Below are 24,385 nucleotides of genomic sequence, written 5' to 3' on the forward strand. Positions count from 1 at the left end.
ATGTGGCAGGTCACTCGCCTCCCACAGAATCTCCCCTGGAATGCTCTCCAGGACAGCGCTGAAGCACTCGGTAAACCGTGGGTCGCGTTGAATGCCCAGGGCCAAGGAGCCGGGGATGGCCCCATCCTGCTCCTGGCCCCACAACAGATGGAGCAACTGAAGCACAATGTATGTACCAGTCGGGACAAGGCATGCGAGTGCGCTGTGTGCAGTAGATGGGCACGCACACACCGTGTGTACATGGAGGTGCAGTGGACACCCATGGGCACGTGGCCGCAGCAGGACCCAGGCCCTCCTCCAGTCCAGCACCCCACCTCCTGTACCGTTGGAACCCCAGGCGGCAGCCCTGTGCTCAGAGGCTGGCATCATTTCCTTACTCAATCTCTCAAGAGTGTCTGTGTTTGGTCAATAAATTCCAGCGAGGCAGGTCCTGGTCCACACCCGCTCCAGCACTCCCGCCTCAAGCAGGTTTACTGTTGACTGTCCCAAGGGTAAGGCCATGGGCTGATGAGCTGCCTGTGCAACAAGCCAGCGTAGGCTCAGTGAGTAGATTCCAGTTACTTGAGTGGGGACAGGGCCACAGCCCTGGGTATCGCTCATTAACCCCAGGCCAGTGGCAGCCCCTGGTGGCCCTTCGGCAGGCAAGGAGGGAGGAGGCAGGTGGTTCCTGCTTTTGTCTCATTTCAGTTCAGCCCGATTTCTGGGTAGTGAAACACAGTTCAATCCTCTTGGTCACATGCTGGGAACGACGCAAAGCTGTTGGCCATCCCCACACAGGGGGACTTCTCCTGCTACCCCTTGGGTTAAAGGCAGAAGTAAAAGCAATGACAATAAAACAATGAGTTCTGCCACACTGGCTCTCTGCCTGGTGAGGCCCAGGAACACCTGCCAAAGCCAGGGCCTCCAGGCCCACATGTGAGGGGGCATGGCACTCCTCCACACAAGGGCTCTACAGTGGTGCTAAGCTAGGCCTCCACCTGCCCTCTGGGTTTTTCCTACCCCAGGCCTTGCCAACAAGCCAGGCTCTGGGTACCTGGCTCCACTGCAGAGTGGGTCAGGCCAGGGAGAGGACCCCCGGCCCCAACCCCCCAACCACCACCACGGCGAAGCCCCGGATGACACATGTCCCGATGATGTTGTCCCTGGACGTGCATGCGTGAACTCATGCAGCACGAGGGGGGGGAGGGGAGCCGGGAGAGGGGGTGTGGCCCCCAGCCCGCTGCCCACGGGGGGCAGCTGTTGTGGGAGGGTCGTGGGCCTCTGGAGGCGCAGGGTGAGCGTGCTGCCAGCCGGCCCTGGGCGCATGCAGGGACTCAGGATGCAGCCTCGTCTTCCTGGACGCCGGGCAGCTCCGAGCTCCTGCCTCCTTCACCACATGCCTCTTTCCTGTTCAGGGCACATGAGGTGGGGGAGCAGAGGACCCTCAGAAAATGTCATCTCACAAGGCATCCCTCACCGAAGACTCCCTCCAAGCCCAGCCTATGTCCAGTCCCAGGCACACCCTCCTGGGGCTCCCCAGCTGGTCCCCAGAGCCTGTCCCTGGCTCAGCCAGCTGACTCCCATGCAGGTCCGGGGCCTTCCACATTGACCCCAAGGAGCGCCCCCTCCCCAACCCGGGTATGGAGCTGGGCAGAAAGCCTTCCATTTTACATCTGCTTTGCCCAGGGCACAGTGAACAGTTCCTACCCATCAGTCTTTCTAATCTATTTTTGATTGGAAAGGCAGATTTATAGAGAGAAGGAGAGAAAGAGTGAAATCTTCAATCTGCTGGTTCACTCTCCAAGTGGCCGCAACACGCAAGCTGCACCAATCTAAATCCAGGAGTCAGAAGCTTGTTCTGGGTCTCCCTCATGGCTGCAGAGTCCCAAGGCTTTGGGCCGTCCTCAACTGCTTTCTCAGGCCACAAGCAGGAAACTGGATGGGAAGTGGAGCAGCTGGGACACACACCAGTACCCATACAGGATGCCGGTACTTGCAGGGAAAGGATTAGCTGGTTGAGTTATCACACCAGCCCCCTAGCGGATCCTTCTAACTGATTTTCCCCTCCAAGACCACCATCAGGGCAGGCACTGTGGGGCAGTGGGTGAAACCACTGCCTGCAACCCCACCATCCTACTACAGCTTTACCAATGATCCTAGAGAGTGTGAAAAACAGCCAATCGAGGGCAAAAAGAGATGCTGCTAAGGTAAAGTTGGCTTCTGAGATTAAATGTGAGTCCAAGTTCTACAATTTTACAGCCGAAAAGCATTAAACCTGGAGCAGGCACAGTGATGTAGGATAAGCCTCTGACCGTGGCACCAGTACCTCATATGGGCGTCAGTTCACGTCCCAGCTGCTCTACTGTCAATCCTGCTCCCAGCCTGTGAGCAGCAGAGAACGGCCCCAGTTTTCGGGAGCACATAGGAGACCAGGAAGAAAACTCCTGGCTCCTGGCTTATGGCCACTGGGGAGTGAAACAGCAGGTGGAATATTTCTCTCAATCTATTTCCATAAATATTCCTTTCAAATGAAAATAAACAAACCTTCAAAGAAAAAAATAATAATAATAAAGCTTGAAGCCCACCATCAGGATCACAGCTTGTAGGGTGTATAACCGTGGTTGGCTCATCTTGTCACTAGGGGGAGCTGGGACACAGGCGCTGAGCTAACCAATTTGCTCAACAGCCCTGAAGGCACCTGTTGTCCAGATGTGGAACCGCTTCGAAAGAGGCGTGGTTGGATGTCAGGTTCAGAGCCTACAGACCCAGATGAGTTCAAGGACCTCCAAACTCAATCACCTCACAGAACGGATGGGAAGCTGCAGCTAGGGTTATGGGGCGTCCCCAGAATGGGACAGACACCAGTGCACCTGCTGTGAAAGAACACCACCTCCTAAGAAGTTCGCATCTGGTGTCCTGCACAGGCACAGGTGCCAGCTCTCTCATGCAAGGTGGGAGGCGCTGGGGCTCTCTCAGGCCTGTACCCAGACTGTAGGCCTCAGAGAGGGACCTGTGGGCAGGCTGAGGACAGGCTCACAGGGCTTTGGGCAACACCTTTTGTCCTGTGAGGTGGCATACCCATACAAGCATGTGGTTCTGCCAATGGGGTGGCGGTGCCCTGGCCAAGTCCTTTGATCAACCCCCACTGCCCGGGAATGTAAGCACCCACGATGCCTTGCCTTGGCACATGGCCTCACCAAGGGCTGTAGGTGGCCTGAGCCTCTCAGTAAGGCAGTGTGGACAGGGCCCATGAGCAGCAGTGCCCTGCCCCACAAGGCCTTCTGCAAGGAGCAGATGTACCCCTGCCGGTGATCCTCTGGGCCCCCAAGCCCCAGGTGTGGCAGATTCAGAGCCCACCAAGAGGCTCAGGGGACCTCAGCGGGGAAGGTGTGACAAACAGAAGGCATCCTGTCCCCTGGTAGGAGGTGAGTGAGGGTAGCTGGCCCTGGTCCAGAAAGGAACCTGCCGGCCCCAGCTGGCCCCAAGGACAGCTGTGGACAGGGCACGGCTCTGAGACCTGTTGGTGGCCTCAGGCTCCAGGCTTGGTCCACACAGCCTAATATCAGCAGTGTTAACTCCCCCCACCTGACTCCCGACTCTTATCCCCCAGGCAACTTCCTCCAGGTACTCACGGTAGCAGGCTTCCCGGAGCTGACATGGAGCGCTCTTCCCTCCGCGTTTGCGACTCAAATGGGTTCCCAAAGGAACGCTTTCTCAGCATGGACTTGACCAGGATCTGTGGGGCATAGGTTGCTGTGAGGGGGTGCCCCAATCTACCAGCAGCTGACCCATACCCCCCACCCCGCCGGCCGGCAGAGGGAGGACAGCTGCTGTAATGCAGGGCTGACCCATTGTGAGGGACAGAGGAAGCAGCAGTGTAGGGCGTCAGGGTCAGGGAGGGTAGAGGACCAAGGCCGCTAATGCCAATCTCCCCCAGGCCAGCAAAGCCGCCCAGCCCCATCCTCTTACCACCGTGGTCCAGCTGGGGATGACCTTGACCGAGTTCTTAACCTCCTCCTCGGTCACCTCCACCACACTGCAATGTTCCTCCTCTGAGGGCAGAGGCTCCTCCCCATTCCTCGTCACCCAGGGGTGTAACTGTGGAGGCCAAGACGGCAGTGATGGGCCAAGGTCATGGGCATGTGGTCGTCCCACTGGCAAAGGACTCGGTACAAAAGCCCCCAGCCCGACACACACACACACACACACACACAGCCCACCTCCCCAGAAAGATGAACTGAGGTCTAGCTTAGCCCAAGACCTCTAGCTCCCCTACTTTGATGTCTGGCACCCCGATTCTAGTTTCAGGGTTCTTGTCCAGCATCTTCAGGATCAGGTCCTTGAGTTCCTCGCTGACCTCTGGCCTGATGAGAGGGAAGGAAGGAGAGAAGAGAGGGAGGTAGTTCATGAGAACCCTCCTTGCACCCCCACCTCAGGCTGCCAAGGCAGAGTTCCAGAACAAGCACAGGGGTGCCCTTCCCAGGGTGGGGAGGGACAGTGACATGGTTTCCCTCTGACAGAGGCCACGACACACACGGGGCTCTATGGGAGCTGGACGCCCCCGCAAGGAGAGCAGACGCTGAGGATCACGGGAGACAAATCAGCTGGGCAGACACCAAAGGCCTCCACTCTCACCTCCAGGCCCTTCCCCCGACCTAGAGGTGGCCAGGAAGGCCAGTGGTGAGCAGACTGGCACACAGCCACCCAGCCTGCCCTGGCCCTGTCCAGGCTCCAGGCCTCCAGGCCTCTTGGCTGCCAGAGTTCATGGGGAGCCCCTTGCCCTCCTGGAGATGAGGACCCCACTCGGGGTTGCAGCCTTGGGCTCCCTCTGTGGCCCTAACTGGTTTCATCCCTTCCCCAGCTACTGTGCTGGGAGACAGCAGGAGAGCAGAGCTGGCCGATGAACAAGCAGAGGAAACAGACACAACCTGAGGCGGGGGGGGAGGGGCTCCAGCCCAGTGCAGGGTGGCCCCATGGCCTGTGGACTCTGGAAAGTCAGGAGACAAGCTCCAAGCAGGAACCCTGGTCGGGTGGCTCATGCCTTACCAGGGCCGCACTCGAGGGAGGCCAGCAGTCAGTGCATGACTGCACAGGTCTGGGGAGCAGCACTGCAGCCCCAGGTGGGCAGATCGGAAGCACCCACAGAGAATAACTCCCATTCCTGTTTCCAGCATGCCCCAGCCCATGTGCAGATGGGAGAACACGGAGTTGGGGAGCTCAGGCCAGCTGCCCATGTGGCCAGGGCCGACCTTAGGAGAGGCAGGGAGGAGCAGCGAAGCCTCCCAGACAGCCCCTGGCTCAGAGAATGTGGTCATGATGGGAGAAGCAAGGGGCTGCAAGTCCCGGCACCAATGACCATGTTCTCCCCCAACTCCAGGCTGGTACCCGGCCACTGCCTGGTAGGGCCAGTGGTGTTCCCCTTGAGCTCATGGGCTCGTTCGTGTCACTGATCCTGCAATGGAGGAGTGGCGTGCCTATGTGACCAGGGCCACCCCAAGGCCTACCCCCAAGTTCTACCCCCCACTCCATGCAATGACACCTGCTCCCGACAGTCTCAGAGACTGTGGGCTCCATGATCCCAGCCCTCCAAGCGCTCAGCCCTCCCTCTTTTCCTCCCTCCCCCTGTGTGGGCAGAGCTCCACAAATGAATCCCCAGCAGGGGAAGGAAGGAGGCCCAACTCACTGGTCGGGAAACACCACAGCTTCGTTCTTGATCTTCCTGTGCAGGGCCAGGATGTAATCATCAATGAACGGGCACTGAGGAGCAGAGAAGCAGACAAAGGATGTAGGCCTTGACAGCCAGTAGGACGGGCCCCTGGGCAGCTTGGAGCCCCCCAGGAGACAGGAAGGAGCCCATCCAATTTGTCCTGAGCCTGTCATGCTGTAGCCCATATGTGACAATCAACTGAAACAAGGGGTTGCTGGAGTGGCCGTGAGGCTGGGGAACCCTCCCCCAGCAATACCACCCCCTCTGTGCCTGGAGTTGGGGGACATATCCACTGAGGTCCCCGGCTGCCACTCAGTGAGGTCACCTGAGGGCAGTGACCTGTGGGCTCCAGCTGTTCCCAAGGTCCAGGGCAGAGGTGGAGGACAGTGTGTGCAGAGAAAGAGCAACTGAATGAATGGTGTCAAGGGATGGAATGACCCAGTCAGCCAGCACTCACCTTCCCATAAACAAAGCAGTACAGAGTGATGCCGGTGGCCCACACGTCCAAGGCCTGGAAAGAAACATCAGTCCTCCATGAGGCACCAGCACCCCAGCCCACCTGGCCCCAGTGAGCTATGGGACAGAGTCTCCTTTCCCAGGCAGGTGTTTGCACCATGGTGGGCCCTGGGCTGAGCTCTGGGGACACAGGGATGACCAAAACAGGGTCCCTTTTCCTGCAAGAGTCCAGTTTCCTTAGGACAAGGTCCAAAGCAGACTGGCTTCCGTCTGAACAGGTGCAAAGCCTCATTCTAGCTGTCCCTAAAACACACAGTGCATCATGGAAACGATGGTGTGTATACTGAACTCATGCTCACTAACGCAGCTCTGGCTTCAACGGTCAGCCCTTCTAACTGTCCACTGGACAAGCCCCCAGCCACCTGTTGCTGTGGCCCCGCTGTAAGCACTGACAGGTGCCCCCCATGCCCTGGATCTAGTGCTCACATCATTCCCAGACCCTACCCCGCCATTCTCCCATCTTTCCCTCCCTGCCCCCACTACAGGTGCTCCGTCTGAACCAGTCAGAATGCCAGACGCAGGCAAGCTGGCAACAGGCTGCAAGGGGCCTGCTCTCTTCCAAAACTACCAAGGTCAGGAAAGACAAAGAAAGGTCGAGGAACCCTTCCAGACAGGATAAGGATGCCAAAGACAAGTGACCACATCAAGTGACCTAGGGTTGGATCCTGGGAAAGTTACAACAGGGGCCCGTGGTGTGGCATAATGGCTTAAGCCAGCATGTGTAAAGTCAGGAGTACCAGCTTGAGTCCTGACTGTTCTGCTTCCGATCCAGTTCACTGCTAACTGGCTTGGGAAAGCAGCAGAAGAGAATCCAAGTTCTTGGGCCCCTGCAGCCGTGTGGGAGACCCGGCTGAAGTTCCAGGCTCCTAGCTTCTGCCAGGCCAGGCCCTGGTTATGCAGCTATGTGGGGAGTGAACCAGGGGATGGAATATCTTTCTCTGCCCCTCCCTCTCTCTCCGTCACACTACCTTTCAAATGAATAAAGTCATAACATCTTTAAATAAAACAAATAGTATGAGTGCACCTAAATAGAAGATAAAAACAAATCAGATCAAATGTCGTTAATTAGTGAATCAAGAATATGAGATTTACGGGATTTGTAAATTTAGAATCCTATGAAAATAGAGCCAAGCCTCTGACGGTGTAGTTACCTCACCACATGGGACACCCACTTCACATACTGGAGTGCCTGGTTCAAGTCCCAGCTCCTCCACTTTCAATAGCGCTCCCTTCTCTGGAGCACCTGAGAGGCAGCAGTGTCCCGCTCCGGTACTCAGGCCCCCGCACTCCTGTGGGAGACCTGGATGGAGCTCCTGGCTTCTGGATTCGGCCTGGCCCAGCCCTGGCTGTCTTAGGCCCTTAGAGGGTGAACTGACAGAAGGAAATCTGACTCTCTGCCATCTACATAAAAGGAAAATACATAAATTTAAATAAATAAATAAAATAAAATAAAAATTTTATTTCATTTAAGAATGAATTTCTCAGAATGAAACATCATGAATTATATAAAAAGAAGACATGGTCTGAGACCTCAGTCCACAAGTTTGTCGTGAGCTCCTGAGCTTGGCAGGCTTGCAAACACTTCCTAACTGGCACTTCTTGGGACAGTCAGTACCTCACAGGTGAGACGTGCACACCCAGGGAGAACACCATGCTGGGGTCACCGCTCAGGCAGAAAGCCTGTCCTAACCAGGGAGAAAGCCCGAGGTCCCAGGCCATCTATCGCTGCTGCCCACACCCCACTGGGCTCTGGCCCCAGGCCCTCAGTCCTCTCACCTGTCTCTGGGTGGCAACTTGTGCCCAACCCTGCCACAACCAAGGTCAGAGTGCAGCCCCCACTCTGCCCGAATCCTGAGTCCCCTGCGCTCTGGTCCATCCTGAAGGGCAGGGAGTGGTGCTGTCTTCATCTCTGCCTGTCCCCTACCCGGCCCAGAGCCCAAGGCACAGCAACCAGGAGGAGCTATCTCGGGGCCGGACTGGGGGCTGCTGTGCTGTGAAGGACTGGAGGGCAGAGGTGAGGAGGCTCCATGGAAGAGGGAAATAGGTCATGTCCCAGGACACAGGGCCACCCTCGGGGTGGAAGCTGGGTCCCCAGGGCACGCAGGGACAGGCTCTGGCCCATGTAGTCACCTTCCCACTGAAGCTCTGGCCAGAATCAGAAATGGCCTCGGGGGCCATAAACGCCGGGGTCCCAGCCGTGCTGGACAGCCTCGCATCGCTGCCCTCGAACTGGTTGCTGACGCCAAAGTCGGCGATCTTCACGTGCCCGTCATCCCCCAGCAGCAGGTTGGATGGCTTGATGTCCCTGTGGACAATCTTCTGGTAGTGCACTGTGGACAGGGGTGCACAAGGGCTGGCCCGGGGCCCTGCCAGGACCCCCGCCTGCCCTCACAGGCCCCAGCATGCTCTCCTCCCAGGGGAACCTCACAAGACGGTGTTGCAGTTATGCGTCATTGCACAGGGCGGATGACGGAGGCTCAGCCCAGGCTGACAGTGGCAGAGCCACCTGGCCAGGGGGAACACGGCTGGAGGGATGGTGGGCCAGCCCCGAGAGGAGGGAGCTGGAACAAACACACAGCCTAGCAGGCTACAAGCCTGTTCTACCAGGTGGAGATAGCCAGAGACGTCCCAGCCTACGGGGCCATGGACACCACCCCACGGCCTTCCACTGAGGACCCCCCTTTCAGCACATACCCTTCCCTGCATCAACAGCCCCCAAGATGATAGTGAGAGAGGATGAGAGGGGAAGGGAGAGGGCAGAGCACGTGAACACCAAATAATAATGGCCACAAAGCCCACGGCACCTCCCCCATGGCCTCCCGTGGGCTAAGTACCCACCAGGGATTCGACACCCACCCATGAGCACCCAGGGCAGGGGGCAGGGTGGTCTTGAGGTCTCGCCTCAAGCCCCAGCCTGGACTCCAGGTCTCCATCCCTGTGGACATGCCACACTCGGCTCTGCTGATCCATCCACAGACAGAAAGGCAGATCAATACCTCTCGCAGGACATCACAGAAATGACTCGGCTGACCCAGAACCAGATGTCTCTGCAGGCAACCCCCACCGCCGACGAAAAACAAACAGCAACAGGAAGCCCGCACCACTCCCCACTCTGCTCAAGGCAGATGACTAGTGGTCAAACACCTCAGGCGCATCCTCAGACCCTGTGTCCAGCTCATCAACAAGACCAACCATACCCCAGGCAGGAGGCCTCTCTGCTGGGGAGCCGGCACAGCCCCAGCTGACCACAGGGCCCTCCTTTCTTGGAGAATCCCTTTAGCCGCAGGGTTACACTGCCTGCATCCTATTCCAGGGTGTATGGGGTCCATGCACCTGACTCCAGCTTCCTGCCTAGGCAGAACCCTGGAGATGGCACAGGTGACCGGGTCCCTACCCTGAGGCCCTGATTCCTGCCCACAGCCCCTGGAGAGTGAACCAGTGATGGGGCTTTGGTTGTTGGCCTCCCTCTACATACGTCTTGAATAAATAAACAGAATGCTTTTTCTCCCTCTCCCTCCGTGGGCCCAGAATCACCAAGCGGCTGGGCAGGACACACAACTGCTGGCGCTCACCTGCCTGTCCAGCCCTAGGATAAAGCAACCCCCTGCAGGGAAGTCCCGCCCTGTGCCCAGGCTTTCTTCAAACACCAGGGGAGACCTGCTTGTGATGGAAGCACAGCAAGGGCAGGCAGCAGGCCTACTGCAGGCAGAAGGAAGGGTCTGGAACAGGAAGGGACAGAGCCAGGCCGGTCCAGAGCAGGAGGAAGATCTGCCACTGACCACACCCAAGGCAAAATCTCCCCTTCACACCTCACACGTCCAGCCTGGTACGAGGTACTGCCTCACAAAGTCCTCCCCACAGTCTGCCTTGGTTTCCCCACATGTACGAAGACACAATCAGCGTGCAAGCACTAGAGAAAGGCTCAACAAGAGACAACATCACAGCCCCTGCCGCTGCAGGCTGCACTTTCCCTGGGTACCCACAGTGTGCCCAGAGCCAAGCTAAGATGTTAGTGCCAAGAGCGGTGCCTGGCCCCCAACCCCAGCCACAGCCTCTCCCTAGACCTCCCTGGCCATCCCGCCTCCTTCGCATGCCCTGCCTGCTGTTACTGCACTAATCCAGGCCTCCCCATCTGTCACTCAGATCAGGAAAGGACCCCTTCCTGGCCAGCTGTCTCACACCCTCCCGTCCAGGCAGGCAGCTGCCAGAGCCTCCTAAGCCACTAATCCTCTGCTCCAAGCCTTGCGAGGCCCCAAGGACATCACACGAGCCCTCCACGGGTCCGCCCGGCCCTGATGTTGGGGCCCGGAAGGAGCGTTGCCTTCCAACCCTCACTCCACCCATGGCAGCTTCCACTGGGTGGAATTCTCCCTGGACACCTCCTCTCCCCCTGCAAAAGTACCTCCTGATTCCCCTCTGTGCCACTGCCTGCCGTACTTTCTCCTCCTGCACCACACCCTGCTCAGTGAACTCCTATTCATCCTCCAGGGCCCTGTCACAAGTGGCCTCTTCTAGGAAGCCCTGCCCACCCCACCCCACCCATGGCCCACTAAGGCTTTGCAACCCCAAACCGCCACAGCCTGCTGGGGTTCCTGTCCCTCCAAGGAGGCTGAGAAGCCAGGTCTGGGTCCTGGCCACCTGTCCCCAGCTGGCCCTGAGCAGGTACCCATCAACAACTGAAGTGAATGAAGTGAGTGAGCTAGCAGGCAGCCCTTAGTGGTGGAACCCCCCAGGTCCCAGGCCAGGACAAGGATCCCTTCAGTATCACATCTCTTGGGGATCTGGGAAGAGGCCAGGCTTGGCCAGGACAGCAGCAGAGGAAAGACACAGACAGAGCATCCGACAAGCAACACCAGCACAGTGACAAAAACCAGGCTCTGCCAGGCACCTGGCACCAGCCCAGCACCCATCAGAGGCCCCAGCTCACATCCCTTTGTGAAGCTCTTGGCCCCACCCACAGGCTTGTGCCACGCCCCCATAAAGCTGATTGGCAGATTGGTGTAGACTGACAGGAAAGGCCCAGTCCTCCACTCACAGTACTCCAGGCCCAGCACGATGTCCCGCAGGTACAGGCGGGCTTGCTCTTCGGGAAAAGGCTTGTCGCAGGGCACTTCCATGACAGGTCTGTGGGGAAGGACGAGGGCAGGGCTGTTTCACTGGAGTCTGGCTGAGGACAGGCAGGTGTAAGGGGTCAGGACATCCCATAAGGGTCCCCAGAGCTAAAACAGACACCAACATCCCCTTTCTACCATTCTCATCCTGTATGAGGTTGGCCAAGAGGTCATTGCTAACCACATTTATCAAGTGTGAGCCAGACCCTGCAGACGATCCCGAGACCAGTCTGCAGGGTGGCAACTGGTTTACCTTTCCTGATGATGTAGAAGCTCTCAGGACACACTGCGTAGCACCAGACAGCCACACAGAGCCCTGGTTCATAGACAAGAGGGCCAGGCCGCCTTGTTTGCTCTGCGCAGGGACTCTCACAGAGATGCCACTCCCAGTCCCCACTGGTCTTTTAGAAACACTCCCTCCCCACCACCACCCACCCCTTGCCCAGGCAGAGACGAGCCACAGCCTGGCACTGGCTGGGGAGTGTCTGTTCTCCCAGTCCCACGCCCACCACTCCTTGACAGTTGCCCTGCAGAACCACGCAGGACAGATGTGCGTGCGTTAAAATGCCAACCAGATGCTGGGTGGCCTTGGGCAAGGTGCTTGTCCTCTCTGACCCTGCTTCCTCCCTGCAATGCGGAGTCCAATCCTCTCCAATCCCAAGCTTGCGGGAAAGCACCTCTGTGGTCTGAACACAGGGAGGTGAATGTGAGCCCATCACGACACCTGAGCCTGAAAAACACTCTTCCTTCTCCCTCCCCCACACCCACATCCTCCTTCTGAAGCCCAGTTCCTCTCCCAGGGACCTCTCTGACCGCTCTGGCCACCCTGGGCCCCACCAGTCTTCAGATATTGGTCCTCTTCATCTCCTATTTACCCCCAAATCAGAGCACTCCCCGAGGACAGGGTCTGCGCCTCTGACTTCCAGAGGAACGAACCCTGCGGCTGGATGACACGGGGCAGCAGTGAGGGATGGGGAAAGGCCAGGATTAGAATACATCTGCCTGTCTGGGTCAGAAAACTCACCCCTTTCTCAGGAGGTCAAACACTGAAAGAAACAAGAGAGAAGGAAGTGAGGGCTGGCCAGGTGGGTCAGGTTCCCCTTCCTGTTCCCAAAGGCAGGAGGGGGGTGGCATGCAGGCTTTCTGGAGGACAGACAGGATGGGGGACCCGGGATATCAGAGGAGCCTGTGCAGCAACTCAGGGTCTGCTCTGAGCCCGCCCCGGCTGAGGCTTGAGTGCCAGGAAGGGCCCACTGCCCCCGGGGGGACTGAGGCCCAGAGAAAGGGCAGAAGTTCCCCAAGAGGTCGTGGCAGATGGTCAGGGAGGGCAGGCAGCCGGAGCCTCTAATCCGTTCAGCAATTTTCTCCTTCTGCCGCATTTTCTGGGCCGCCTCTAAGCCCAGCCCTAGGTCAAGCATGAGGAATTCAAAAGTAACCCTGACATCATTAACGAGGGTAATGGCTCAGGGGTTGCAGGTCCTTATATATTTAGTCCTCACATCAACCCTAGGAACCCCTTTTACAGCTGGGGAAACTGAGGCACGGCACTCCAAGGCCTGAGAACCCGGCCACCCGCCTGCACCTGTCCTGCAGAGGCGTAATGCAGTGGGCAGTCTCCCGAATCCCTCTCCTTTCAGTGGGCCTGCTCCTGCTGGGCTGGACAGGGTACCCCAGGGTTGGAGAGTAAGTGGGCACTTTCCCTCTGCCCACCCCCTTCCCCCCAGAATAGCATGTCCACACAGCCCACGGACCTGCCCCAGGTGAGCAGGCACCTGTGAACGGGGCTGCAACACTCACCCAAATATAGGTTGTCCTCAGCTGGATCGTCCAGGACCTGGGTGAAGGGAGCACATAGGCACTGCGGTGAGGGGACTCTGAGCCCTCCTAGCCCTCTCAGCCCCAGGAGCTTTCCTTGTATGCCCTGCAGACACACTGGACACAGAGCAGGAACTAACCAGGTGTTGGACAGGGGAGGACTGCCACATCCCCCCACCGTCCCCTGCGGTGCACACAGCATCCAGACCAGGTCCAGCCCCACCCTCAGCAGCTGAATCCTCACCTGCTCCCTCGGTGGCAGCCCCACACCAGGCCGGGGATCCCCAAGATTCAAGTGCTGGCTCGCACCTGCTCGCCCCCACCACCACCTACCTCAATCAGTTTGACGACATTCACATGGTCCAGCTTCTTCAGGATGGCGATCTCCTGGTACACGCGCTCCAGTGGCAGTAGCTGCTTGCCCGGGCCACCCTGGGCAGCCTGGGACCCTCTTGGGGGCGGACGACCTGTGACCGGGAAGGGCAGTCATGTCACTGTCCTAGCAGCTGGGCCTCATGGTGACCCCACATCAACCGGCCTCAAGGGTGGAACAGTACAAAGAAGGCCTAGTCCAGGTGCATCCTCAATCCAGGGCTTGCCCCCCAACTCTTAACCATGTCCAGCCAGGGACAGGGGCCTCCCTCCTCCGCCACCCGGGCCGGAACAGACAGGCACCTACGTGGAAAGCCATACTGCTTTAGCAATTTCTTCTTGGAAAGAACCTTCATTGCCTAAGGAGGAAGGAGGGACAGACGCATCATTATGGGCAACCACCAGGGCCAACATAGGCTGGGGACGAATGCATGGGCAGAGATGGCGAGAGGGAGTGTGCTGCTGGCGCTGGGGGCAGGCTATCGGGGAGCGCTAAGCAGGGCTGGCAGGTGGTGCTCTCTGCCATCCAGCCGCCCTCAGCTTAGAGGCAGCCAACCTTTGCTTGCACAGCCCCAGGATCAGGAGGCTCAAACCCTGTTTAGAGGCAACCCTGTTTTCCCTTGTCTTTCCTCATCCCCCTGCCAGGCCCCTTCTGGCCCATAACCCTCCCCACCCTCCCCCACCCTCCCCCAGCACAGCCCAGAGACTCACATAGTGTCTGTCCTCATTTTCATTGTACACCAGCCTCACCACGCCGTAGGCCCCCTACAGACACACACCAGTTAGCCCCTCCTGGACACGCCAGCCCCGCCACGGGCCCAGTTTGGGAGACACGGAGCCCGCCAACATCCCATCTCTGTCCTGACAGGCACACATTTCAGGCGGGTGGAGGACAGCAGGGGAGGGCCCTGCCTGGCTTAACACAGCCCCTCTCCCAAGCTTCCCTCAGGCCCTCCTCATCCACCTCTCATCTGGCCCCAGGTACCCCCTACAGAGGTGGCAATGCTCCCCAATACAGGTTGCAGCCTCCCTGGCCCTCTCCCTGACACCCCTCCTCCCCTCCAGGCCTACCTTGCCTATCTCACTCTGCAGCTTGTACTGGTTCAGCTGCACACAGTCCTGAGGGAGATACAGAGAAGGCATCAAGCACGGCTAGATGCAGAGGCAGCACTCTGGTCCCACCTCAGGGTGTTCTCGGAGCCCAGCCCTGGCTCTGGGGCCCTCATTCCCAGCCCCTATAGGGCAGGAGGCCCTGGGGAATGCCAGAGTGTGCACAGCAAAGGCAAGGGTGTGGAAAGAAAATGCTCTCACTGCTGCCAGAACTCTGGGCACCCTAGTCAATAGCAGGTCTTCCTAGAGAAAGCATGTGAGCATGTGGCCAGGACGACAAAGACAAGGGACCATCAGCAATAAGACAGAGAGCTTTGCTTCAGGCATAGGAGGCTCAGCCTCAGAGCCCGGAGCTGTGATGCAGCATTTTCAGTCGCTGTCTACAACATCAGCATCCCCATATGGGCTCCAGTGCAAGTCCTGGCTGCTCCACTTCTGATCCAGCTCCCTGATAATGTGCCTGGGAAAGTAGCAGAGGATGGACCAAATGCTTGTGCCCCTGCATCCATGAGGGAGACCTGGATGGCATTCTAAGCTCCTGGCTTCAGCCTGGCCCAGTTAGAGCCACTGCAACCATTTGGGAGAGTGAGCCAGCAGATCAAAGATCTCTGTCCCTGTTTCTATAAGTCTGCCCTTCAAATAAATAAGAAGCAGCAGCAGCTCAGCTGATGAAGTCTGCACCTGCTCTGTACTCCAGTTCACTCTCAGGTCTAGAGGTAGGGTGGGGCGAGTGGGAGCCCTGAGCCTGACAGGGGCCAAGACCAAGCAGACATTGAGACCCAGGGTTGGAGCGGAGGGGAGGTGAGGATGGGGTTCTAGCTGGCTGGAGGGTGGGCGTCTCTTCAAATCTCTAAAAAGAACATGGGGATCAGGATAGGGGCAGCAATGGCAGGGCCCAGAGGAGCTCCTGTGGGGATGGGAACTGGCCCCCCTGCTGGGAAGTGAGCACCCCAGCTCTGAAGGTGTCAGGACAAGGCTGGCAGGCTGTGGAGCCCAGACAACATGGAACAGAAGAGAGTCTTCCCTGTTGTGCGCATCACCGACCTCCGCGTCTGAGATGGCCACATGGTGGGACTCAATGGTGGGCCTCCGCCAGGTCCGTGGGGAGATGTGGCTGGCAGGCCCTGTTGCGTAGGGCCCGGCCCGGGCCTCCAGGCAGCTTCCAGCTGGCCGCTCCTGCAGTGAGAACTTCCTGGTGGAGAGGCTGGGCCGGGCAGGCAGGGGTCTTGAGGTGTTGCCAGGGATCACGGAGGCTGCCCTGGGCCGTGGTGGAGGCGCCATACCGGTCCTGACTGGCTCAGGGCCACTATCCGGCTCTTCTAGGCAGGCCACATCGATGGCGGCCACTCGGTCCACCAGTTCTGTTCGGGGGTCCTGGCAGCAGACGGCAGGACCTCCCTCCATGGCCTCCGTCAAGGGCGCCGTCTTCTGTGTGGCCGTCCCGGGAACCTAAGAGGGTCGAGAAGATATGGTGTCACACAGGTCCTGGGGTAGGGAGGCCAAAGCCAGGCCCTGCTCCCATGGAGTCTCAGCCCTGTGGGTCACTGCCCTCTTTCCAAACCTCTGGCCCAGCTCTTCCTCTGCTAGGTCACCACCATCCACAGGCAGCTCTGCCCTTAGGGATGGAAGGTGTTCCAGCTCCTCATCTGGCTCTGCTGCACACCAGCCATCTATGTCTCAGTATTTCCACCTGTAAGATGGGCACACAGTCATTTCCACTATGCTGGCTTCATAGCTGGCAGAGAACTCAATCAACCGAAGGCAGGGGGCAGAAGACTGCAGGCTCCGAGGTGCTTAGAGGAGAGGCCAGGGTCACTTCAGACCCCTGGGAGCTGGCAATGCAGAGCGCCAGCCACCTCCTCCTGGGAGGCCTCCCTGCCCATTGCCCCCTCCACTGCTGTCCCTCCTATAGCACCAGAGGGACACAGCATCAGTTAGGAGCAGGCAACTGCTGTGGAGGCTGCCACATTCCACAGTCATTCTTCCCTCCTCCTGGCTTCTCCCTCTAGTTTGTTTGTGGGACTGACATTGGCCCTATCTGCCCGGGGCCCAGGCTGCTGCCCGCTAGCCGAGCCTCACAACTGCCCTATACTTAATGCGGTCTGGGACTCACCCAAGTACCAGGCCAACCTGCAGCCTAAGGAACAGCATCCTACACCCTCCACCCGTCTCTGCCCTCAGCTTTGTCTGTGACGCTGGGCTACACCCAGACCCCAGGCTGAACCCCCAGGCTCAGATGGGACCCACCCTGCCCGGGGCCCCTCTTCGCCCTCCAGAATCTTCTCCGGAAAAAGGAAGTGAGCGGACTCCTGACCCCTCTGCCCTTCCTGTCTGGGGTAAACTTCCTGTGTGCCCCAACCTCCCCAACACACACACACACACATACACACACACACAGAGAGCCACTAGGAACACAAGGGGCTCATGGTGTCCTGCCTGGCTTATCCCTAGTACGCCCACCCGCTTGCTTTGACAGATGGCGTGAGACAGGCCTGGCTGTGAGTGCCCTGCCCACTTAGCCACCCACTGGGCTGGGACTAGGTACCAGCCCTTCCTACCCACCAACCATGGGGCTCCCTGGTCACCCCCTCCTTGCCTTGGAGCTTTGGTCTCCTCTTACGTAGTGTGGGTGCTAAACCTCCCCCCACCCAATTCCCAAGGCTGTAAGCAAGAATGCGTGCCTAGCATGCTGTGTGCAATAGTCAGGGGTTGGTGGGGGAAAAAGCATGCAGACTGGCAACAGAAAGACAGGGAGGCTGGAGGGGAGGCCCTCCCCACAGGCTGTCCACCCAGCTCCCCTTCACTGTTCTCCCCTCTTTCCCAAGCATAAACTCCAGGAAATTAAGGGCCTCGGGTCTGCCTGTCTGCAACATGATAGGAGCTGGACAAATAGCTAGGAAAATAGGTGGTTGCCATAGTGACCACTACAGCCCTGTCCGCATTAGACAGACGGGAAGGCAGCTTCAAAGAGGTTGACCCTCGGGCTTGGCAGCGTGGCCTAGTGGCTAAGGTCCTCGCCTTGATCCCATATGGCCGCTGGTTCTAATCCCGGCAGCTCCACTTCCTCTCTTTCTCTCCTCCTCTCAGTATATCTGACTTTGTAATAAAAAAAATAAAATAAATCTTAAAAAAAAAAAAAAAAAAAAAAAAAAAAAAAAAAAGAGGTTGACCCTCAATAGGCCTCAGGCTGCAGCCCTCATAGTGGGAAGACCGAAGGGCACTGGGTCCCCAGAGAGGAAGCCACACACTGCCTGCCCAGGCCCCTGCCTTTATTCCCACAGGATTTTCCTGAATTTGCCGGAGCAACCAGAAGATGCCCTCCTAGAACCTAGAATTCCCCACCTCTCCTCTAACAGGAAAAGTGAGGCTCAGCCAGGGGCAAGCACAGGCCTGGGGACCCCACAACAAGTCAGGGCAGAAGCTTCCTGCTCCAGCACAGTGGGGACTCCCTGTGACAGCAGCCAGGGGACTGCCTTGCTGCCTTTTGGGTGTTCCCCACCTGCAGAATGGGGCCGGGGTGGTGAGGGGTAAAAGAGCAAAGGCACAGGGCCCAGCAAGGAGCTCAGACTGGGTCTCCGCCAGCCAGGCAGCTTGGCAAATGCGAGCTGGGGCCCGGCTGCTGCCGCTGCTGCCACGACTGCTGCTGTTGCGGTCACTTGGGACACAATGTGGCCCAGATGGATGCGCGGGCGGCCGAAGGCGGCTGTGACGGCTGACGTCAGGCACCCCCCCTCCCCTGCCTCCCGCCTGGATCGGATTCAGGTGACTAAGCAAGGCTGCGAGGGAGGGAGGGAGGGAGGGGGAGGGAGGGAGGCGGCTGGGGAGGCCCGAGGTTCCTGCCGTGTGTCTAGGCGACAGTACCCGGCGCCTGAGGCTGTGCCTGTGAGGGCTCAAGGCAGTGTGTGTACAAGACGAACTGTGCACCCAGGGGCATGTCTGTGTGTGTCATGCATCTGTGCAAAGTCTCACCCTGGCCTGCGAGTGTCTACAGCACCACACAGCTCTCCGGGGCTGCATGGGCTGGGATAGGGGTTCAGGGGGGCTGAACCCGAGATGAGCCTGGCCCAAGCAGGGCCTCAGCAGATTTCTCTAATCAGCAGGTAAACAGGGATCATATGGGCACACAGAAAAGAGAGACAGAGGACACACAGGCTGGGATGCAGGAAGGATTCCGAGGGACCAGTTTTTGCTCAAGTATGGCCAGCCTCAGGCCTTCCCTCTACGGGGAAAGCGCCCACTCACCATTCACCAATCAGTCTGGGGCTGTGCTAACTCATGTCGCCCTTTGGAACCTCAGTCTGCCCCGTACGTGAATCGGGCACTGGCTCCTGCTCTGCCGACTGCTGGGACCCAGAAGCAGTCCGTGCCTGGAACCACATGGAGCTGGGATGAATCCATGACCAGAAGCCACCAAGATGGAACGTAAGGTGCCAAGTAGAATGGCCACATGCCACCTGATCCAGCTGCCCCTCCCAAACTGTGCCCCCTCCTCCAAATGGGATCCCCAGCTTCAAATACCTGTTTTGTTCCCAGACGTGCCCTGCCTCTGCCTGGCTCCTTGGTGGACATCCAGAACCGGCCAGTCGAGGCCAAGCCAGCCCTTCTGCCACCCAAGCAGCCTGGGAGGACGGGGCGGGCGGGGGTGGTGCTGACACCCAACACAGTTCGGCCTCATTCAGAGAGCTGGAAGGCCACTAGCAACCCCACTACCAGGCATGGATGGCAGCCCGGCATCGATATAAGCCACTCAGAGCGGCAGGGGCGGTGGCCACCCGGGACTGCCATCCCGGGCTGCCTCCCTGGAGCCATGTTTATGCTCCTGACGACTGTCTGGGCGGCCTTGGCAACCGGTGGCCTCGCAGTTCCGGCCCCCTCCCAGGATGACTCAGGTCCCCCCACCCCCACCCCGGGGAGGCCCAGGCGCCTGCCAGCGTCAAGTCATGCTTGTGGACGCCTGCGGGGAGGATGGCCTGGTCTCACTGTCCTTGGGGAGCCCCCAGGTCCAGAGGAGGGATGGGGCAGCCTCTTCCCTACCACCGTAGAGGGCAATGCTGTCTCCAGGCTTCATCTGCCATCTCTCCTTATTCCTCTTCACCAGCTCAGTGCCCCCAGTCCAGCTCTCTCCAGCTGGTCTCCCACTCCTCACACATGGGCAGTGCGGTCCCAACAGCCCCTGGTTCAACAGTACCTTCCCACACACCTGCGTGTCCCCTTCCATAGAGATGGGGGTGAAGGACTGGGGGAGTGGGGTCAGTTCCTGCCAGACTTCAGCCAGAAATTCAGGAGTCCCCGCACTCAGCCCCCATGCACTCTCTCCCCACACTTACTCTCGGCTCCTGCCCCGCACTCTACCCCCAGCCTCCCAAACTGCACACTTTGTTCTGCTGCCAGGCCTGCGTACAAGCTGTGCCTTCTGCCAGGAACACACCTCCTACTCCACTGCAGCCCCGTGCTCAGCCAGCGCGTCCTTGGAGCCCTTTACCCGCTGTCAGGCAGGGAAGCTCACCACGCCAAACCCCAGAGAACACCTAAAAGTCTGGAAAAGTAAGTGTCTGGCACAAACGGTAAGATGCTGCTTGGGGGCCTGTGACCTCTAGCTGAGTGCCTGGGTTCGAGTCCCAGCCCTGCTCCTGACTCCAGCCTCCTGCACACGCTGGGAGGCAGCAGGTGAGGGCTCAAACACTCGGGCTCCAGCCGCTCACGTGGGAGACCAGAGCTCCATGCTCCTGGCTTTGACCTGACCCAGCCTAAGCTGTGGTAGGCATTTGGGTGAATGGAAAAATCTCTCTGCCTTTCAAATCAAATGAAAATAAATAAAAATTTTACTAGAAGGAAAGAAGACAACCCAGGCACCCACCTCTGCTTTCCTTTCTCACTGCTCCCACAAACACCACACTGGTCCCTCTGCCCCCAGGCTCCTGCGCCCACCCCCCCACCAACGCCAGAGATCTGCTAGGGTTCTCCCAGCCAGGGCCTTCCAGGAAATTCAGGGGCAGGAGACTGGGGAGCAGCCAGGGACGCTGACGCTGGTTCCTGAATGCCAACGGGGGGGGGGGGGGTGGCACCCCTTCCTTCACTGAGCACCTGCTGTGCCACGGTGCTGGCTGCAGAGAGAAGGCAAAGTGACAGATCTCACACAGTCAACTCAAGATGTCCAGGGGAGCAGGTCTGAGAAGGCAACCAGCTTGAGGTCCAGCAAAACCTTGTGGATGCAGTTGGGGCACGCAGGGACAGCCAAGTGTAGAAGTCCCCCTGCAGAAGCACCCGCACTTGACGACTTTTGCCCCGAGGGCTCAGGGAGGGACTCCTGGAGGAGTAACACTGGAGCTCTCTTCAGATCCCAGGACAGACTGTCAGGTGAGGGAGAGGAGGCCGCTTCACGGAGTCACCTCCTGGCCTCCGCTGGGGGGTCTTGGTTTTGCATGCAGGGGGGCTGTGGACAGAAGCCGAGGAGACCTCCGAAGCCAGAAGCAAGGTGGGGGAAGCCAGCAAGGACCAGGTCTGAAATGGGTTCCTTCCGTCACTGTGCAGGCACCGGTGCCCAGAGCGCAGGCGGGTCCGGCACACACAGTGAGTGCTGAAACTGCATGACCAGAAACGCACCTCAGGGCACTGACCAGGCCTCCCCGGCAGTGACTTGTGCCCCAAACTCGGCACGCCATCGGCCACGTGACCCACCTTCACGTGCACTCCATCCTTTCCAGCACCCCCCTCACACACACGCACACGCACCCACAGACACACTCCCCTGTCCACGTGACACACGCAGCCCGCCTCCAAACATCACACACAGGTCGTGGCGCACGTGCGCACCTGGCGGAGCCACCGAAGCCGCAGCGCCCGCTTCCGCCGCCCCCCGCGGCCCATTCATCACCGCCCCCTCCTCTCCCCGCCGCAACCCCGGCTCTGCAAGGCACACTCACGAGAGGGCCGTAGGAGGAGCGCTCCGCCCGAGCTCCACACGTGGGTACCCCCGCCTGGGGGCCCACTCCGCGTACAGACACGGCTTCCCCCGAGAGCCAGGCCGGGCTGGAGAGCGCGTCAGGTCCCGCAGACCGACGCTGGGGACCGGACGCAGATGGCGGGGCTCCCGCAGCGAGGCGGTGCCAGCTGTCCTGGAGACACGTCGCGTAGCCCCGGCCCCGCAGACAGCTCCAGTCCCGGGCTGCCTTCCGTCGTCTACACGGCCTCGCAACCCACCTCTCTCCCCCGGCAGGCTCGCGGGGGGCAGGTGTCGGCGCGTTCGGCCGCCCGCTCCGCCGGTCCCTACCTGCACGCGCGCGCGCGCCGCGGCCGTCTCCGCAGCCCGGCGGGCGGCCAGGCTCGTTCCCGCGAAGCGCGCCCCGCCCGGCCCGCCTGGCCGAGCTCAGACCGCCGGCGCCGCGGGCCGCCCCGCCCGCAGCCAACCCCGGCCCGCGCGCATTGGTCGGGGCGCGCCCAACGCCAGCGCAGCCCAATCAGAACCCGGGACACGCATCCGCCAGACTCCTGGAATGGAGGGGCGGCGGCGGCGGGCGGAGGCTGGGAGGGAGACCCTCCCCTGCGGCGGGGCCGGGCCTCGTCACGCCTCCCCCGGAGCCGGAGAGAGGTGGCCTGGGGTCCCCCACCCAGAAGCCGGGATAGCAAGGGCCCCAGCGGCCGGGATGGAGGGGTGCAGGTGCTTCTCCCCAAACGCTTTGTTCCCTTCCCCCCACCCCCGCCATCCCGGTCTTCTGGGGGCGACCGTGCCTCCTCCCCTGTTGTGAGGCTCAGTGCACGCGTGGGACCCACGAGGCCGAGTTTGGCCACCAGAGACGAGGTCAAAGGAGGAAGAAAGGCCTTGAGTGACGATCTCAGGGGGTTCGCTTTGTACTGGCTGGGGTTTGGAGGTGGTTTAGCACCCGGCGCTTAGGGTGGGAGGAGGGCACGGCCTAAGGACAGCAAACAGGCCAAGGATGGGTGCCAGCTATCCTTTAGGGAAAGCTCCCAGGAGGTGCCTGCACACACACGCCGTGAGCTGGAACTGGGTCCCGTGACCAGATCCGGCTATAGGAGGAGATGCAGCTTGCATTGTAGGCAGCCACCTGGCCAGCAAGAAAAGTAAAGGTGTATCGCCATAGGGAAAAACAGATTCTAGGGACAGCTCACAGGGACCTCACCATCGCTAAGCCAGAGCTGGAGCGACAGGGCCCCACGGTGTGCCAGGCTCCATACAGAGCCTGGTAGGTGTCTTGTCTTACCCCAGCTACGACTCAACAGAGGCGGCTGGCAAGTTGAGCCGCTCCCCCCACCCACTGCCCTAGGGTACTCCTGAGCTGTGGCAGAGCAGCCCAGAGCCTGGGAAACCAGGAGCCATGTGTCCTATCTTGGGGATGCTGGGAGGAAATTTTTGACCTAAGGCGGGGGTGGGGGGAGCTTGGGCAGCAGTTGTTGGCTACTGGCAGGCCAAACAGGGTCTGGGCTGAAGTGTCCACTGGGATTTGGCACCGAGGACCCTGCTTGGTGACCTTGGCAAGGGCATCAAGTTGAAACTGGAGGTGGGGGCGGAGGCCCGCGGCAGAGGGAAGTGTGAACTGGTCTTTCTGGAAGGGCAGCAATGGAGGGAGTGAATGGAGCTGGTGGGGCAACCAGGAGCTGGGAGGAGGCAGCAGAGAAGAGGAAGGCTTGGGGTGGGGGAGGGAGGAGGAGCCCTTTGCTGCTCAAAGGCAGGTGGATCATAGAGTAAGGAGGGGAAGGGGAGGAGAGAGTTGTGTCTTGTTAAATGTGAGCCTTGGAGGAAGCAGGCAGAAGGTCCAGGGCAGGGGCCAGCCCTCCTCCCTGCAGGGATTCCCCGGGGCTGCCAACCCCTTCCTCCCCTCCATTCCCCTCACTTCATGAGCCACCTCCTCCCCCTTGGGGTTTTTCTGTTTGTCCCAGCGCCAGAGCTTTCACAGCCAAGGGAGGAACTCATGAAGGAGGCCCGGGAAGAGCTCCAGGGTTCTAGACTGTGCCAGATCAGCCCAGGAGCCACTGCCCAGCTCTGACTCGGCGTGCTGCTCAGGGCCCCCCAGGGCTGGCATGCCATGACTCCCTGAACCTGACCCCGCCCCCACTCCAGACTGCTCAGCTCAGCCCTGCCTAGCACAGGCGGCAGAGAAGTCTGGACCAAAAGCACGAAGGCAGAGCTTTGTCCATCGTTGCCATCTGCAGACCCTGTGTCTCAGGCGGGCGTTGGGAGCTGGGACTGAGTCCAGAGCTCAGCCAAGGCTCCCACCTAAACCAAGCCGGCAGCACCAGCATGGTCCAACACTCTGGGAGAGCATTTCCCTACAGTGCTGCCACAGCAGGGACCAGGGATCTGTGCTGGGGTTGCAAGTATATTCAGATCTCCTGGGAGCATGGAGGGCTGCGTGCACATGGGATGGTGTGTATGAGATCCCAGGATGGCATGTGAGTACACCACACACATCCTAAGAGGGCCTGCTGAAAGTTCTGCCCTGCCTAGCGCTTGGTGTGACACCTGCTTAGGAGCTAAGTGTCGGAAACTTCTAGAAGAGCACTTCAGAAACCTAGCCCCTTCTCCACCGCACTGCCCAATGGCCCAGGAGCTGTGATCGCAGCTGCTGCTGTGGCTGGTCCTGGAGTTTCCAATCAGGAGGTGTGGAGTGAGCACAGGGTCCTGCATCACTGACAATCTCTCAGGGGAGCCCTCCAAGGCCAGCAATGGGCTCCAGCCCAGCTGCCCACCAGAACCTTCTGCATGGTACAGCCTGGCAGCTGCTAGCCACATGCAGCTACTGTGTCCCGGCTGATTGAG

General features: G+C 59.6%; 1 protein-coding gene across 1 annotated transcript; it reads right to left on the reverse strand.

The window, feature by feature from the left end:
- Positions 1 to 433: 433 nt before the first annotated feature.
- CAMKK1 (calcium/calmodulin dependent protein kinase kinase 1) lies at positions 434 to 21,952 on the reverse strand. Its single transcript, XM_058676290.1, has 17 exons — positions 21,881 to 21,952; positions 15,655 to 16,059; positions 14,572 to 14,619; positions 14,212 to 14,265; positions 13,808 to 13,859; positions 13,462 to 13,595; positions 13,111 to 13,147; positions 12,338 to 12,359; positions 11,238 to 11,326; positions 8,333 to 8,532; positions 6,144 to 6,197; positions 5,663 to 5,736; positions 4,256 to 4,343; positions 3,949 to 4,077; positions 3,612 to 3,715; positions 838 to 1,386; positions 434 to 797 (listed from the first exon to the last, which is right to left on the reverse strand). Exons 2-16 carry the CDS (start codon positions 16,012 to 16,014, stop codon positions 1,314 to 1,316), a joined length of 1,518 nt encoding a protein of 505 aa, XP_058532273.1. The 5' UTR covers positions 16,015 to 16,059; positions 21,881 to 21,952; the 3' UTR covers positions 434 to 797; positions 838 to 1,313.
- Positions 21,953 to 24,385: the final 2,433 nt, after the last annotated feature.

The sequence above is a fragment of the Ochotona princeps genome, chromosome 17 (genome assembly GCF_030435755.1).
Source record: "Ochotona princeps isolate mOchPri1 chromosome 17, mOchPri1.hap1, whole genome shotgun sequence".
NCBI lineage: Eukaryota > Metazoa > Chordata > Mammalia > Lagomorpha > Ochotonidae > Ochotona > Ochotona princeps.